We start from the raw sequence: 18,738 nt of genomic DNA on the forward strand, positions 1-18,738 counted from the left end.
CGATCTTAGAACATAATTGGGTGTCTGGAGTGATATTTACTAACCACCTATATTTAACAAATGCTTGTTCAGTGCTCTATCAATTGGGTGAACAATCTGGTAGCAACGTGGTCACATTAACGTACTTTTGAAGGGCATGTCAAAGAGGAAGAAACCTAAAGAATTCGCTACAAACTATGGCGCATTACTCTTCCTCACATCATTCCTCGAATGTTTGCCGCTACATGTCCCCAGGTTTAGTCAGACCTATCAAGTTCCAATTTCTGAATCTCATCTATTTAAGGCATCCCAGTATTTTGCCCACCCACCGGTCTCACAGGTAGGATTGACTTCTAATTTACCATCTAAGTGCCTGCTAGAAGTGGAGCATGGAGGCTGGAGTGTTTAGACTGAACAATAAGCAACTAGCCCTTATCCCCATGGCATGCATATTAAGCATGCACAGCAAAGGTTCATACATTTACTGTTATTAGCCAATAGGCCGAGTGTCACATATGTATATGAGAGCGACATACACCTTCATACACCTGTGGCAAAGGTAAACTCAAGGCCACTGGAATTATGCGGCAGGAGAGGACCAAATTGTGTGGCACGGTTGACTAAATTATGCGGCAAGAAAAGGCAATTAGTGCAGTGCGATGCGGCACATTTTTTAATAGTATTACTACATTATTCAGCCATTTTATTCTTGTTAACACTGTCTGGGCATAGCTTGCACCTCGGTCAGTTTAACACCCAAACATACCAATAAGAAACAGGTAGGTGTTTCGTCAACTTTTGCAAAGGACCTTCCACTGAGCTGCAACAATTGTCGCTGCAATTTCAGTAACGTTTGAACTAGAATTGTTTTTGGGTAGAACCTGCAGATTATGCAGCAAGTGATGGACTATGTGGAAAATGCGGCAGATCTATAATTATGCGCAATCACATAATTTCAGTGGCCCCGAGTATACTCTAGGTATGTTCCCGTTTCAGAGCAATTATTGGAAGGCTGAATCAGCCTTCTTGAAGAAATCTTCCAGGATTCAAAACAGAGTATTCTGTGCTATATGAAAGAAATTTCAGAACTGTAATTATTTTTACAATTGCTGTTCTTTCCAGTAGGGACAGTGATGTTGAACTGCTTTTGAAAGTGCAACGTTTCTAGATTGAAGTCACAGAAACTATTTTTGTCCCTGGTCACCATCACTCCCAAGTACACAAGCTCCTAATGAGCAATTCAGAAGGGATGAATTTGAGGCGTTTTATAAGGTACTTTGCTGCTCTCATCAAATGCAGTAATTTTCTGAGGATTTACATTTTCCTCTGTAGCATCAATCGTATCATGTTGATTTCTTATGAAAAAATGAAGATGTTTGTTGTAAAGCATGTGTGACATCATTGCATTGTGGCTTCTTGCTCAATCATTACAATCTACAAACTTTAACAGGATGCCCCAAGACTTTCATGAGTCATTATCAGTGATAGTGTGTTTTTAGCAAGTATCTCAACGAACAGAGATGCCTTGACATCCTGTTTCCTGCATTTTCAGCTAACGGAGACGAAAATTCCCTCTAAGACTAGAAAAGGCAAGACTGTGCACTAAATAGGGTGTTGGTAAGGGGCAGCACTGATCTTCCAAAACCCCATATCTGGAAAAAGTGCCAGACACCTAATGGATGGAACGCGAGAGTCAGGCCTCTATGAATGTAGGGTTCTGCAATTGCTCAGGGCTCCCTTTTGCTACATGGTGAGACACCTGTTTGGGGACCACCAATCGCTCTATTTGGCATATGCTGAGGCACCTATTTGGGGACCACCAATCTAGATATTATACTTCATATCTGTAAGAAGGGAGTATGCTGGAATGTAAGAGTAAAACAAACGATCACATAATCACCATGCAAAAAAAAAAACATTAGCAAACCCAATAAATCTGGCATTGACTGCCAGTCTTTCAGCTATTGACGCTTTATTCACCTTTGCCATCGATTTTGTAAAAATGTATTATTAGATCACCTTGCAGCATTTCGCGAATAAAAACAACGTGAGAATGTGCTACTTGCAAAATAGAAGAATTATGTAATTCACAGTGAAGTTATCCGATGGCTGAAGTGGGCTGGCCCACTGACCCACGCTGCATGCTGTATTGGGCAGAAGAATAGTATAATTGACACTATAACAGACCAATGGATGAAGAGGGTTCACCTGATAGCCCCTGTAAGTATATTATCTATACAGTCTTAGTAAAACCAAAAGGTCATGGCTAACGACAGACCAAAAACAGTACCAAAATAAGAAACAGAGAGATGTTTGTGTGTGTGTACACCTGTGCCACAACAAGGAAGTGACTGTACTTACTTCTGCACATGCTTTCAAGCAAGTGTTTTTGAATCCCAAAAGTTCAGAAACATCCTTCTTTGCAGGATCTTCTTCACAGGCTTTCTTAATAATGTGCCTAAGCACAACTGCTAGTCCAGCTCGGCAGAAATTGCTGTGATTCTCAACCATGGCAGGCAGGCGGCAGTTCTGGGCCACAAGGGGGAGCTCTCCCCTTGAGATGATGGTGAACTCCAGGTTCTTGGGAAGCTTCAAGCTTGCCAGCTGGTGATCCATGCATGCTTCAGATGGTACAAGGAAAATCTTGAGTGTTTTGCAGTCACAGTATGCCACCAAAAACAAGGATATTGATGTATGGAGGGGGAAAAGACAGCCCTCGAGGTCAAAAGAAACATCGAGGTACAGACATTCTTCAAGGGCACAAGTATTAATGTTTTCCATTTACGTTTTGTTTTAGAACGAGGCACCTGGGGGATCAGACAAGAGAAGTAAGTTAATGAATCTCAAAAGGAGCATCGCAGACCACATCCATGACATGTTAAGAGCCATTATCTAAAATGCCGAACAGCAATTTTTGTGCAGAAGCAAAACATATTTGAAATCTTTCAAACACTCGTTTAAAAATATTTTTTTCCACCAAAGTCATTTGGGGACTTTGATCAATCTAGTTCTGTTCGGCTAAATTAAAAAAAGTTTAATGTCACGGATCAAAAGAGAAACGCGGGACTTACGATGTTAGCAGTACACAAAGTTGTTCTTAACTTGTGCATTTAATAAATCTAATAAAATAATTAAGGAATAATATACCTATTGTGTCTTGGTTCCCTTGGTTGTGCTTCTGATGGATACTTCTACCTGCATATTCCTCACCTTTGAATATTCCCCAGGCACCAGACTGGTATGGAAACTTCTGCAATAGCTCTCTGGTGCAGACAGAGGACCGTGGCTTTGTTACGATGTTGGACACAGGGTTGTGATGATGCCATTGTGGACTTGTAGCACCTGGACTGGCATACCCTGATAACGGTTACATTTCTTTTGACATATTCTCTCACACTCTCTAGAGAATTTTTTTTCTCTCAAAATATTTCTCAGTTGGTGCAGATAGGGACATATCACACCAGAAGAGGTCTGGTTTCAAGCCCTGTTGTCGGTGTGTCAGCCAAATGTCCATCACAGATGCACACAACAACTGTCTGGTGCATTGGGTGGAGGCACACTATGTGTCCATCAAGGATCATAGGGCTATCCTTTTATGGCTCCTTCTGAAGGAGGGGCACCGCAGGACAAGGTACCCATCAAGGGCCAGGTCACCAAATCTTCAAATGGTAAGGAGGAGGAACAAGAAGCAGAAAAAGCACTTCACGAAGATCAAGATCAGGTTATTCAAAGTCTTTTCTGCCCCATCTATAGAAACCGAAGTTAGTGGAAATTTCCCTGGCTAAGGTGGCAGTGGTACATAATCTGGCACTGCTGTCTCCACCTCCACAATCAGCTTCAGTGCCCTCTTTCTCGGAGTATCTGGCTCCGAGGATAGATCTGACAGCCTTCACACAGGCCATGGTGGATGTCTTTAGGAGGTCAGTCATCCCCTCTGGAGCACCCTTAGGCCCTCATGGGACTGGTTGCAGGTCCATATGAACTTACTCCAGTGATGCCTCTACTGCCATACGGATTCCAAGCGGCAAGATACATGTCTTTTGGGCTCATACCTCACCATCTGGTTTCAAGACTGGCGCCAGTATAAATGTCAGCTCCAGTCAGGTGTGATCTATGCCAAGTCCATCACCAGCATCTGCCCAGCTGTCCAGCCAACTCCACATACAATGCCACCTTTGGCGTTCATGGGGCCACTGCCTTTAACATTCTTAGGGGGCAACCCTCACCTGAACCACTGATGCCAGTAAAAACCCATCACTCCAGGACAGATAGGAGCTTCTAGTGGAAAAAAATACACCCTATACCTTACTATGGAGGCTGACTTGGATGCTCAGTGATGACAGTGACTCTGGGCACCTTCAGATGTGCTATCTCTCCAAGAGGTCAGTGGGACAGATACTTCTCAAGATATTCGCACTGATCCACTCCAAGACCGTTCAAGCCCCATCTCCTCTAAAGATGTTGGTTTTTCACTTGGTTATCGGGAAAACAGCAGAGGTTCCTTGACCTACCATACCTACAATAGGTGCAAATGCTCTCATGGATAGCTTACAAGTGGCGCTATTGACTACAGAACCACTGCTCCCATTCAATGGGGCTCTCGAGGACTCCCTGAAGAAGCCCTAGGCAAAAACTATGCTGTTGGCCAGCGGTTATCAAAGGTATTGCTCACTGGTACAGATAAACATGAGGGGATCCAGCCTTCCAAACTATTCACCCGTAACCAGCAAACTAAACAGTAGAGAAATACAATCCCTCCTCCTATTAGGAAACTTGAATGCCAGGATGTCTTGGGTAAAAAGTCTTTTTCAGCTGACAGTTAGCTCTTACCCCTTTAACCCTGCCTAATTGTTAGGGAGATATACCTATGCTCTATGGAACAAAGCAGCTATGGTAATACCAAATTTCTGAGACGACCGGTAGGACAGGTAATTGTGAGTGATGGGCAGCACGCCTATAGATACAGAGAGCAGACTAGCCTAGATACAGTGGAAATCATGGCCAGATGAATTGGCACACCTATGCCATGTGTGGCTATAGTCTGCAGAACATGCTGCTGGATATGTCCCATGATGGACTGTTCAGATAAAAAGCAGATGCAGTTCTACTATGCTTTAAAGAAGGTAGAGCAGCAGCATGTTCTTTAGGAATACAGTCTGTCTCTGGAGCTTTTCATCCATTCATGAGGCCAAGCACCTTCTCCCGGAGTCTCCAAAAGAAGTTGCAAGCCTCCCCGCCAGGTCAGCAACAACAAAAGGAATGTTGTATTTTGTGCTGCAATACAGAGGGAAAGGCAAGGGCTGTAACTTGATGTCTGGCTGACCAAGGCAAAGTCTCCTGAGCTGGTGCTTCATCATTTGAAGTTGATAGCTTCCCTGTTGTTCAACTTGGGCTTTTCAAATGCCCCAAATCTCACCTGGATCCCTCTCACTGACTCCTGTTCATTGAGGTGGTACTGAATGTCATCTTACTCAGAGCTTTTCCTACTATGCAGAAGATATGGGACATTTAGGATATGATTCGGATGTTTCAGATGAGGGTTTGAGTCCCAGTCCTGAAAGTCTTTAGTTTGCTTGGCCTGTTGGCATCCAGCATCCTCCTAGACACTAGCATACACTGGCATAAGAGAATATTCAGTGGTGTCTTTGCAGGCAGTGGTTCTAAGGCCAAGAGGATCTAGAAGGACCCATTGTTACCTCTCAGTCGGTCCAGATCTGGATCTTGAGTGGGACTGAACAATTAGGGAGGAGTAAGGTCTCAGACTCCGCCGAGAAACTCTGTGACTCTGGGCCTGGGCACACTAGTATGGTCTGTGGATGAAGGGAAACCATGTGGGAGGTTTACCAAACACCAAGGCCGAAAGTCTCAGTTAGCATCATCTTGCTGACCACGAGTGGTGTCTCCATCTGGAGGTAGTATAACATCTTTTTACTCTTTGGGGGACACCTCGCATGGACCTTTTTTCTACTTGAGACAAAACCCACTGTCCAAAATTCAGAGTCCTCTAGCACCTGTCACAGAGAGCCTTGAGAGTTACATTTCAGTTGGAGTGGAAGTTTGCAATCCACTATGCATTTCCCTTCATACGACTAATTCCATGGTTTCTGAGGAAGATTCGAGTGTGGTAGAGAAAACGCTGTAACATGTTGATGGGGCCTATCTTTATCTTCTACTCAGAGTGGCCTGTAGTCCCAAATGGGGGACAATTTCAACACCCCATCATAACAGTCTAAATATTCCTGCATAGAGATTAAGTGGGAAAATGCCAGTGCATTTCAGATACCACCGGAAGTAGTGGATACAATCCTTTTGGAGTGCCGTCCTTCGACAAAGTCTTTTTACTCAGGCAGTTGGAACAAGTTTGTTTCCCTGTGTTGAGAGAAGAGGATTGATCCTCTAAAGTCATTCCTTACAAACATAATACAGTTCGCACTATTCTTGGCACAACAAGGCTGGGCTGTGGCTGCAGTCAAGGGGCACCACATGGCGCTGCCTGCTTTTCTCTATTTATGAGATCAATCGTCCCAGTTAAGTCTCAGGTAAGGATGATATTTCTGAAAGGTCTGACAAACTGCTTCATAATACCTCCTTGGGACATTAATCTGGCTCTGATGTTCCATATGGGACTCCATTTGAGTCCATGCACAGTTGACAGTTGAGGCTTTTGAAAAATATTCGTAGTTCTCAGGGTCAGCAAGCTTCAAGCCTTGTCTGACTGAACCCCATTTACATGCTTCTTCCTTGACAAGTTCGTATTGCAAACTAAAGCTGATTTCCTTCCAAAGGTGGTGTCTCTTTTCCACCTGGGACAATCCATTCCCCTGCCATCTTTTTCCCTCCACCACATCCCACCAAAAATAAGGAGGGGCTTCATGGACTCAACTTAAAGTCTGCAGAAAGCTTCTTCATGAGCCGCATGAAATAACCAGGCAACCAGCTTTCTGTCGGTCACACTGACAGCAAAAAAGGAAAAGCAGACAGATGTGAACTCCATCCCAGTGGTTCATTAGGTGGTAGCCTACCAGACAGCTAGTCTGGTTTGCTACCAACTTCTTGTGGGGATTCTGTGAGCTTCTCTGGGAATGTATTACATCCCTTGCTTTCAATTGGCTCTGTGGTGTGTCACTCACAGTTGCTTGCCTTCTATTTGCTGGGTTTATTTTTTTTAGGCTATCCAGCTTGAGTTTGTCCCTACCGTGGATCATTTCCTATTTACTTTATTCTACCAATAGCTCACTTTCTGTGAACAGGTCTTTACATTTTGTTCTCATCTTGTCACAACTGCTGTGCATTCAAAGACAGAGGTCAAATGTCGGGCTCTGTCTTCCAAGGGAGCTTGGTGTCTACTTTTCTTTCTCGGACTTCAAAGTGAGAGAATTTATGTGACAAACTTGATGTGAAAGGAAAGGCTTTTATCTAGCACACAACAAAAATTAAATGTCTGTAAGTTAACTGTGCTAATATTTCAGAATATACCTGAATCAGGAAAGTACAAATGAAGCATATTTTTTTTGTAATTCTTAAGAAAGGTGGAAAGAAACATTATCATATGAAAAACACATCAATACACTACTAGCGGATAACATTTCCATAAATTATTGTTTATGCACAAGTAAAACTGTATGCCTGTGCAAATGTAATGATCATTTCAATTGAAAAGGTTTGGGGTTTAATGGTATTGTTCTACTCCACCATTCATATTCAATCTTACGACACTCCACTCTACACAACTCCCTACTCCAATCTATATCCCTCCACTCTATGCCCCACCACTCCACTCTACAGCACTCCCCTCTATGGCATCTCACTTCACTTTACACCTTCCACTCTAAGACACTTTATGACACACCACAGCACTCCATTCCATGACACACCACTCCACTCTACACCCCTTCACTCCGCTTACCCCACTCCCCTTCAATCTACCCCAAACCACCCCACTTCAATGTACCCTGCTCCACTCCAATTTACTCCAATCTACCTCACTCCAATCTACCCCAATGTGCACCACTCCACTCAACCTTAATCTAACCCACTCCAATTTACCCCAGTTTACCCCACTTTATCTCAACCTACCCCACTCCACTCTAATTGACTCCACTCCAATCCACCCCACTCCACTCAAGCTACCCAGCTCCAACAATCTACCCATCCACTCCGATCTATCCTACGCCACTCCAAACTATCACACTCTAATCTACTCCACACCACTCCAATCTAGCCCACTCTACTCCAGTCTACAGCACTTCACTCTACCCCTATCAACCCCACTTCACTCTACCCGACTGCACTCCAATCTACCCAACTGCACTGCAATCTGCCCCACTTGAATCTACCACAATCTACCCTACTCCACTCCACTCCAATTCACTCTACCCTACTCCCCTCCTTTTAGGAATGGGGTGTCTAGTTGGCAGTGGTAGGGGGCCTCATGCTAGTCAGGGTAAGGGAGCCAAACAGATAAGATAACCCATGCTCATCCCAATTGGTAGCTTGGCACGAGCACTCAGGCTTATCTAAGAAGAAATAAGTAAAGGATTTGCACACACACAGAGTAACACACTGAAAAGACTACAAAAGGACACCACACCAGTTTAGAAAAATTGGCAATATTTATCTGAATAAAACAAGACCAGAACAACAAAAATCCAACATACACAAGCAAAGATACACATTTTTAAAGATTAAATCTCCGTAAAGCGCTTAGAAACACATTAGCTCTCACTGGTGCTGTCACAACATCTTTGACGGGGTTGTTCCCAACAGTCTGACGCCACTCACAAGGGAGTGCGGGCCAGTCACGGAGTCACACAGACCCTAGGCATAGTACCTTTGAAAACGATGAGGAAACAAAGATGCTGCACTGAGTCGGGAAGGTGAGTGTCGCTAGAGTCGGTGCGGCATCAGTTCCTTACTGCTACCAGGGAGGTGAGGCGTCAGTTCCTTATTACAAGGCAGGGGAGGTGAGGCGTCAGTTCCTTACGGTTGCAAGGGAGGGGATGAGGCATTGGTTCCTTATGATCCAGCAGGGTAAATAAATCGAGCAGCTCAAGACGCGAGACGTCAACTACGTGGTGTTGCGATCATCCCACATGGACACATGTGCTATGGCGGAGTTGGGTGTCACGGATGTCTGTGACAGGGCACTCAGGACTCATGCTGTGGCGGGATTGAGCCTGCGGAGCCAGTCGCAGTTGTTACACTCAGTGGAGACCACAGCTCCGGTGCAGGAAGCGGCACGGAGTTGGACACGGGCGCTGGTTCCAAAGTCGCTCTGCCTTCGATGTACTAGGTTTCTTCTTGGTTACACCAGAACTCAATCCCAAGGGCCCAGGAACTGGATGTGGCACCTCTTGAAGGGTCACAAATCTCAGCAAGAGAGCCCAGGTGCTGGCAGATGAAGTCTTTGATGTCCCTGAGACTTCTAACTGGAGCCAAGCTCAGTCAAAGCCCTTGGAGAACCTTTGGAAGCAGGATGTAGAAAATAAAGTCCAGTCCTTTCACTCCCAAGACAGAAGCAGCAAGCAGCAGATCAACACAGCAAAGCAACAGGCAGAGTGGCAGTCATTCCTACAGCATCTAGGTCTTCTTCCTGGCCGAATGTCCTCAGTCCAGAAGGTTTCTAAAGCTGTGGTCTCAGAAGTCCTGTACTCACTTCTGCCTTTGAAGTAGGCAAACTTCAAACAAAAGTTTTTGTAGTGCACAAGATCCTACCTTTCCTGCCCTTTCTCCAGACACACTCCAGGGGGTTGGGGACTGCGTTGAATAAGGACAGGCACATCCCTATTTAGGTTCAAGTGTCATCTCCTCCCACCACTCTAGCCCAGGAAGACCCATCAGGATATGCAGGGCACACCTCAGCTCCCTTTGTGTGACTGTCTAGAATGAATTCACAAACAGCCCAACTATCATCCTGACCCAGACGCGTATACAACAGACAGGCAGAGGCACAGAACGGTTAAGCAAGAAAATGCCCACTTTCTAAAAGTGGCATTTCAAACTTACAATTTAAAAATATACTTCACCAAAAGATGTATTTTTTACTTGCGAGTTCAGAAACCCCAAACTCCAAATCTCTCTCAATAGGAAATTACCCTTAAAAGATATTTCAAGGCAACCCCCATGTTACAGCATGGGATAGATACGTTTTGCAATAGTGAAGACCGAATTTAGAAGTATCTCACTCTCAGAACATGTAAAACACACCGGTACATGCCCTACTTTTTAAATAAACTGCACCCTGCCTGTGGGGTTGCCTTGGAACTACTTTAGGGGTGAAATGGCTGGTTCAAAATGGCAGTTTAAAACTGCACACACAGACACTGCAGGTCTGAGACACGTTTACAGGGTTACTCATGTGGGTGGCACAATCAGTGCTGAAGACTCACTAGTAACATTTGATTTACAGGCCCTGGGCACACATAGTGCACTATACTAGGGATTTACTAGTAAATCAAATATGCCAATCATGGTTAAACCAATCACCGATACAATTTAGATAGAGAGCACTTGCACTTTAGCACTGGTCGGCAGTGGTAAAGTGCCAAGAGTCCTAAAGTTAGGAAAAACAAAATTAAACACAGGATCGAAAAACAGGAGGTCAGAAGAATAAAGACAGGGGAAACCCTGCAGAAAGGGCCATTTCCAACACCTCCAATTTACCACAATCTATCCCACTCCAATCAACCCAATCTATTGCATTCCACTCCAATCTACCCTACTCCAATCTATACCAATCCAATCAACTCCATTCAACTGACTCCAATCTACCCTTACCTAACCCAATCAAATCTAACACTCCACCTCAATCCGCCCCACTCCACTCTACCCAACTCCAGTCCAGTCTACCCCAACCTACTGCACTTAAATCTACCCTACACTACCCCTATCTAGCCCACTCCAGTCTACCTCAATATACCCAACTCCACAACAATCTACCCCACCCTAACCCACTTCTTTCTAATCTTCCACACTGGAATTTACCCCACTCAAATCTATTACGATCTAGCCCACCCCTATCTAATCTATCCCACTTTACTCCAATCCATCCCAGTCCACTCCAATCTACCTAAATCCAATCTACCACAATGTACCCTCACTCCATCCCAATCTATCCCACTGCACTCCAGTACAGCCAATCTGACCCACACCAATCACTTTAATCTCCCCAATCTACCTCACTGTGATCTACCACAATCTATCCTACTTCACCTCAATCTACCCGCTTCACTAAAATCCACATAATCTATGCCACACCAATCTAACCCACTTCACTGTTCCCTTCTCCGATTTACCCCATTGAAACTTCCATTAATCAACCACACTCAACATTAATCTACCCAATTTCACTCCCAACTAGCTCACTCTAGCCCAATCTACCCCAATCCAACCAAATCTACCCCATCCATCAGACCGAATTATACCTCTATCTACCACACACCAATCTACCCCAATCTACTCCACTCCAATCTACCCCAATCTACGCCATTCCAATCAACCCCAGTCCAGTCCACCTGACTCCACTCCAATCTACCCCATTCTACCCCACTCCAATCTACCCCAATCCCCATCTAATCTACTCTAATCAACCCACTCCAGTCTACCCCAATTTACCTGCCAAGACTCCAATCTACTCCACTCTACTTCTCTCCAAGCTATCCCACTCCAACCTACCCCACTCCAATCAAGCCCAATCTCCATCTAATCCACCCCAATCTACCTGACAAGACTCCAATCTACCCCACTCAAATCTACCCCAACCCAATGTACTCTGTCCCATTCTACCCCATTTTAATCTACCCTACTACAATCTACCCCACTCCAACCCACCCCACTCTAACCTACCACACAATCTATCCATGCCCACTCCAATCCAGCCAATCTAGCCCACTCCTATCTAACCTTCTGCACCTCAATCTAGCCCAATCCACCCCAATCTACCCCACTCCAGTCCAACCTACCCTACTCCAATCTACCTCACTTCACTCAAATCTACAGCACTGCAACCTACACCAGTCCACCCACTACAATGTACTCCACTCCTATATAATGCACTTCAGTCCAACCTACTCAGTCCACCCCACTGCAATCTACTACACTCCAATCTATCCCACTCCACTAAAATCTACCCACCCCATTTTAATTTACTCGACTCCACTCCAGTCTACCCCAATTTACACCACTCCAATCCCCCTCTCCAATCCACCCACTCCACCCCAATCTACCCGACTCCAATTTACCACAATCTACCCTACTCCACCCCAATCTACCACATTCCACTTCAACCCAATTTACCCCACACCAATCAACCCCAAGCTAGTCCTCCTTATTCTAACCCATCCCACTCCAATCCAGCCCAATCCACCTCAAACTACCCTACTCCTATCTACCCCACTTCTCTCCAATATACCCAGTCTACCCCACTTCACTCCAATCTACCCCACTCCACTCTAAGCCACTCCGATCTACCACAATATACCCCTCTTCATGCTAATCAACCCCATCTATCCAAATCTAGCCCACTCCACTCCAATCTAGCTCACTCCACTCCAATCTAACCCCCTCCAGCCCAATCTACCCAATTTCACCCAAATCTACCCCAATCCACCCCAAACTACCACACTGAAATCTACTCTACTCTGTTCTACCCCACTCTACCCTACTCCAATCTAACCAACTCCACTCCAATCTACCCCATTCTATCCCACTCCAATCTATCCTAATCCCTCTCTCCAATCTACCCTAATCCACCCCATTTTAAACTACCCCACTTCACCCCAATCCATTTTACTCCAATCTACTCATCCCCACTCCAATCTAACCCACTCAAATTTACCTGATTCCACTCCAGTCTACTCTACTCTGCCTCACTCCAATCTGCCCCACTCCAACCTACTCCACTCTAATCGTCCCCACTACACTCGACCACAATCTAGCCCACCCCAATCCAAACTACCCCACTCTAATCTCCACTGTATCCCACTCCACTCAAATCTACCCCACTCCAATTTACCCAATCTACCCAATTCAAATCCACCCACACTACAATACTCCAATCTAGCCCACTCCAACCTACCTCAATCTAGCCCACTCCAACCTACCTCAATCTAGCCCACTCCAACCTACCTCAATCTAGCCCACTCCAACCTACCTCAATCTAGCCCACTCCAACCTACCTCAATCTAGCCCACTCCAACCTACCTCAATCTAGCCCACTCCAACCTACCTCAATCTAGCCACTCCAATCTAGCCCTCTCCACTCCAATCTAGCCCTCTCCACTCCAATCTAGCCCTCTCCACTCCAATCTAGCCCTCTCCACTCCAATCTAGCCCTCTCCACTCCAATCTAGCCCTCTCCACTTCAATCTAGCCCTCTTCACCCCATCCACCCTACTCAATCTACCCCATCCCACAATACTCCAACCCAGTCTACCACAGAATATGCAATCTACCCCAATCCTTTCTATGCCACTCCAATCTACCCCAACCACACTCCACCCCAATCATCCCCACTTCAATCCTTCTCACTCCAATCTTCCCCATTCCACTCAACTCCAATCCACCCTACCCAACTCAACCCCACACCAAACTATGCCACTTCAATCTACTTCAGTCTAGCCCACTCCACTCTACCACTAGCCACTCCAATCTACTCCTTTCCACTCTACCACACGCCACTCCAACTCCACCACACTCAACTCCAACGTACCCCACTCCAATCAACCTAATCCACCCCAGTCTACCCAGTCCAATCAACCTACATCTACCCACTCAAATCCACTCCAATCTACCGCACATCACACAAATCAATCCCACTCCACCCGTCAACCTCACTTTGCCTAAATCAATCCAATATTTCCCACTCAACTCCAAAGAACCCAAACCAATCTACTGACTTGACTCCAACCTACCCCACTCCAATCTACCCCACCCAGTCTTCATTCTAGCCTATCCACCCCACTCCAATCTATCTCAATCAACCCCATTCCAATCTATCCCCATTCCATGCCTCCCCATAGCCCACTCTACCCCACTCCAATCTTCCCCACAGCCCTCCAATCTATCACAATCTACCCCATCCTGACCCACTCCAATCTACCCACTCCAATCCCTACGCTACTCCAGTATATCCCACTACAATCTACCCCACCCCACTACAATCTATACAATTTACTCCAATCTACCCCACTCTGATCTACCACAATCTACCCCACTCCACCCAAATTACCCTGCCCAAATCCACCCAATCTACCCCAGTCCACCAATCTACCCCAATTCAACCAGCTCCAAATCCACCCCACCCCAATATAACCCATCCCACTCCCCTCTATCCCAGTCTACCCCACTGCACTCCAACCAACCCCAATCAGCCACACTTCACTCCACTCTACCCCAATCCACCCCACTCCATTCTACCCCACTCCAAACCTATTCCAGTCTACCCCACTCCGACCCCATCTAACCAATCCACTCTACTCAATCACTCTCCAACACACCCAATCTTCCACTCCAATCTACCACATTCCACTCCAATTTAACACATTCCTATCCAGTCTACACCAATGCACCCCAATCTACATCACTCCACCCCAATCTACCCCTTTCCACCCCAATCTACCCAACTTCACCCCAGTCCACACCAATATACCCCAATCCAATATGCCCCACTCCAATCTACCTAGCTAAACTCCAATCTATCTCACCCCACCCTACCCCACCCCACCCCACTGCAATCTACCCCCCTCTAAGCTACCCAAAGCCACCTCACCCAACTCTGATCTACCCAATCTCCCCTACTCCAATATACCCCACTATACTCCACTACAATCTACCCCAATCTGCCCTACTCCAGTCTACCCTACTTTAGGCAAATCTACTCCACTACAATCTATCCCACTCTACTCTTCCCCAATCTACTCCACTCCAATATACCCCACTCCATCCCACCCAACTTTTAGCCAGGCTGGACATCAGCCATACTGGTGTACATCATGTCTAAACATATTGCCAAAGCCAATAGTTCTTGCATAGGTAAGACCTATTGGCTTTGCCAATGCTTGTTTTGAAGATCTGCTATGTTCTAGTAAGGAAAGACCCATCTGAGTGAATCAGGGCTCATTTTAATAGAACAAATTACTCCACGTCAGCCCTGGCTAAAGTGATTCCAGTGGCTGTTTTTTGCAAGACCTTTCTCCATACTCTCGCCAAACACTATCGCTTGGATTTGAAAGTGAGGAGAAACAGTCCCTTTGCTTGGTCCGTCTTTCACAACTTTCTGATTGAATTCTCCAGTCCCACTACCCAAAGGGAGCATTGCTTGGGAGTCTATTCGAAGGCTAGGAATCTGCAAGTAGATATATCCAAAAGACAAAAATGTTACTTACCTTTGGTAATGATCTCTCTGGTAGATACTCAGTCTAACTGCAGATTCCTCCCCAGCCCGCCCTCATCCTCATTGTAGAGAAACCTTATTGCTTTTCCTAATAAGATGCCAAGGTAATACTGCATTGCACCTCTATCATTCTTCTCAATAACACCTCAGAAATCGGAGCTTAAATTTGAAAGAAAAAAAAAAACTAGCGTCAGGGCACCTTTACTGCTATTCAGCCCCCATGACATCATAAGAACCCCATGCCCAACATCATAACAGAGCCTGCGCACTCTCTACCGGCATTTGTGACCTACTGCAAATGTTTCCAGACCTGTCTGACATCTGGGAAACATTTAAAGTTGAGGAATTTGCAAGCAGACACAGTATGCCCAAGGTATTTTTGGCTTATCATTATGTAACAGAAGTTAGTATTTCTTTATAGGTGTTGAACAACATTGTCTGAGTTTAGGATTGATTAATGTAGTATCCTCCTAATTTTGCATACCTGGCGGCAATCTTAAATGCGTTATTTATATATATATATATATATATATATATATATATACAGGGAGTGCAGAATTATTAGGCAAGTTGTATTTTTGAGGATTAATTTTATTATTGAACAACAACCATGTTCTCAATGAACCCAAAAAACTCATTAATATCAAAGCTGAATATTTTTGGAAGTAGTTTTTAGTTTGTTTTTAGTTTTAGCTATGTTAGGGGGATATCTGTGTGTGCAGGTGACTATTACTGTGCATAATTATTAGGCAACTTAACAAAAAACAAATATATACCCATTTCAATTATTTATTATTACCTGTGAAACCAATATAACATCTCAACATTCACAAATATACATTTCTGACATTCAAAAACAAAACAAAAACAAATCAGTGACCAATATAGCCACCTTTCTTTGCAAGGACACTCAAAAGCCTGCCATCCATGGATTCTGTCAGTGTTTTGATCTGTTCACCATCAACATTGCGTGCAGCAGCAACCACAGCCTCCCAGACACTGTTCAGAGAGGTGTACTGTTTTCCCTCCTTGTAAATCTCACATTTGATGATGGACCACAGGTTCTCAATGGGGTTCAGATCAGGTGAACAAGGAGGCCATGTCTTTAGATTTCCTTCTTTTATACCCTTTCTTGCCAGCCACGCTGTGGAGTACTTGGACGCGTGTGATGGAGCATTGTCCTGCATGAAAATCATGTCTTTCTTGAAGGATGCAGACTTCTTCCTGTACCACTGCTTGAAGAAGGTGTCTACCAGGAACTGGCAGTAGGACTGGGAGTTGAGCTTGACTCCATCCTCAACCCGAAAAGGCCCCACAAGCTCATCTTTGATGATACCAGCCCAAACCAGTACTCCACCTCCACCTTGCTGGCGTCTGAGTCGGACTGGAGCTCTCTGCCCTTTACCAATCCATCCACGGGCCCATCCATCTGGCCCATCAAGACTCACTCTCATTTCATCAGTCCATAAAACCTTAGAAAATCAGTCTTGAGATATTTCTTGGCCCAGTCTTGACGTTTCAGCTTGTGTGTCTTGTTCAGTGGTGGTCGTCTTTCAGCCTTTCTTACCTTGGCCATGTCTCTGAGTATTGCACACCTTGTGCTTTTGGGCACTCCAGTGATGTTGCAGCTCTGAAATATGGCCAAACTGGTGGCAAGTGGCATCGTGGCAGCTGCACGCTTGACTTTTCTCAGTTCATGGGCAGTTATTTTGCGCCTTGGTTTTTCCACACGCTTCTTGCGACCCTGTTGACTATTTTGAATGAAACGCTTGATTGTTCGATGATCACGCTTCAGAAGCTTTGCAATTTTAAGAGTGCTGCATCCCTCTGCAAGATATCTCACTATTTTTGACTTTTCTGAGCCTGTCAAGTCCTTCTTTTGACCCATTTTGCCAAAGGAAAGGAAGTTGCCTAATAATTATGCACACCTGATATAGGGTGTTGATGTCATTAGACCACACCCCTTCTCATTACAGAGATGCACATCACCTAATATGCTTAATTGGTAGTAGGCTTTCGAGCCTATACAGCTTGGAGTAAGACAACATGCATAAAGAGGATGATGTGGTCAAAATACTCATTTGCCTAATAATTCTGCACTCCCTGTATGTATATATATATATATATATATATATATATATATATATATATATATATATATATATATCTCATCCACATACAGCTTCACATTAGTCATGAACAGAATTGATTATGTCCGAGTAGTTTAATGCCAAATAGTCCAGAAATGAACAAGTGGTGTCAGTAGAGATACTCTTCAATACTCAAAAAATAAACACCACATGTATTTGGGGGTTGTTCACCTTTAGTGAAACTTATTTTATATTAAGCTACAAATGCAAACAAAACCAACACAGATGCTCTATAGATTACAATTTCAGAGATGCAGTGGCACAGTGCTAGTGGAAAGAAAGTGCCTGCAACACAGATAAAAACCAAAAGGTGGATCTTAGGTCAGAATTGATCAGCACATATACATTCTCACCAACCCATACATTTTTGTAGCGTGTCACTAGTTTCACAAAGCACATCTAAGCAGAAGTAGCATTAAAGTATCGACCCGATAAACTATAATTTTTTAAGTAAACAGGGCCTTCATCAGGACAGGAACCATGGATATGTCAGACATGTATATAACAGCGTACATACTTGCCTGCTAATGCCTGCAAAAAATTACTAACCTCCTAAATCATTCTGTTGAAAGCCAGTGAGAGGTTGAATCTTGAAACATAACGGTATGGGTGTCATTAAGTGGTTTCCTAACATCAGAGAATACATTGTGTGACCAGTGTCTCAGAAATATAGCGTGTTACCGAGTGCAGTAATCTCTACTTACCAAAATGTAGAGAATAAAATGGGTTGACAATTTCATATTTTACAAAAATGTGAATGCAAAGCCATCTGGGACACAAACACCCCATGATAGTTTGTGAATATAAAGAGCATTATATCAAAAACGTTCAGTCAAAAGTGTGAAATCCCCTTTGTCGACATCGTTAAAAAACAAGCATTTGCAATGCAATAGGTCTTGCATTTGCTTGAGTTAGAGCAATTGGCATTGTAAATTCATAACTGGACTTTCTTGTCACATAAATTAGTCAACCCTGTCTCATAATTTCGACTTTTCCTGCCATATAATTCCAGTGGCCCTGCATATAACTAAAGCACTTCCATTTACCTTCTTCCTCAATCTGCAGCAAAAAATGAAAACGTTGCCATTTAGCATTCTAATTTAAATATGCCATGCTAATTCCAACAGAATACCACTTTCACCACTCCACCATCAGATTTGCTGGCTGGCTACCACAATTCACCAAAAGAAGATACGAGACAGACACAGAAGAGAAATA

The 18,738-nt window shown here is 44.4% G+C and overlaps 1 protein-coding gene across 3 annotated transcripts in view; it reads right to left on the bottom strand.

The window, feature by feature from the left end:
- GSTCD (glutathione S-transferase C-terminal domain containing) overlaps positions 1-18,738 on the bottom strand; it is a 676,673-nt gene that overhangs the window by 615,105 nt on the left and 42,830 nt on the right. For 2 of the 3 annotated variants that reach the window (XM_069241297.1, XM_069241307.1), the window contains exon 2: positions 2,341-2,786. The exons of the other annotated variant lie outside the window; for it this stretch is intronic. In XM_069241297.1, the coding sequence (XP_069097398.1) occupies positions 2,341-2,760 (420 nt within the window). In that variant the 5' untranslated portion in view covers positions 2,761-2,786. The remainder of the gene's footprint in view (positions 1-2,340; positions 2,787-18,738) is intronic. 3 annotated transcript variants of the gene reach the window in all.

Source organism: Pleurodeles waltl, chromosome 1_2, assembly GCF_031143425.1.
Source record: "Pleurodeles waltl isolate 20211129_DDA chromosome 1_2, aPleWal1.hap1.20221129, whole genome shotgun sequence".
NCBI lineage: Eukaryota > Metazoa > Chordata > Amphibia > Caudata > Salamandridae > Pleurodeles > Pleurodeles waltl.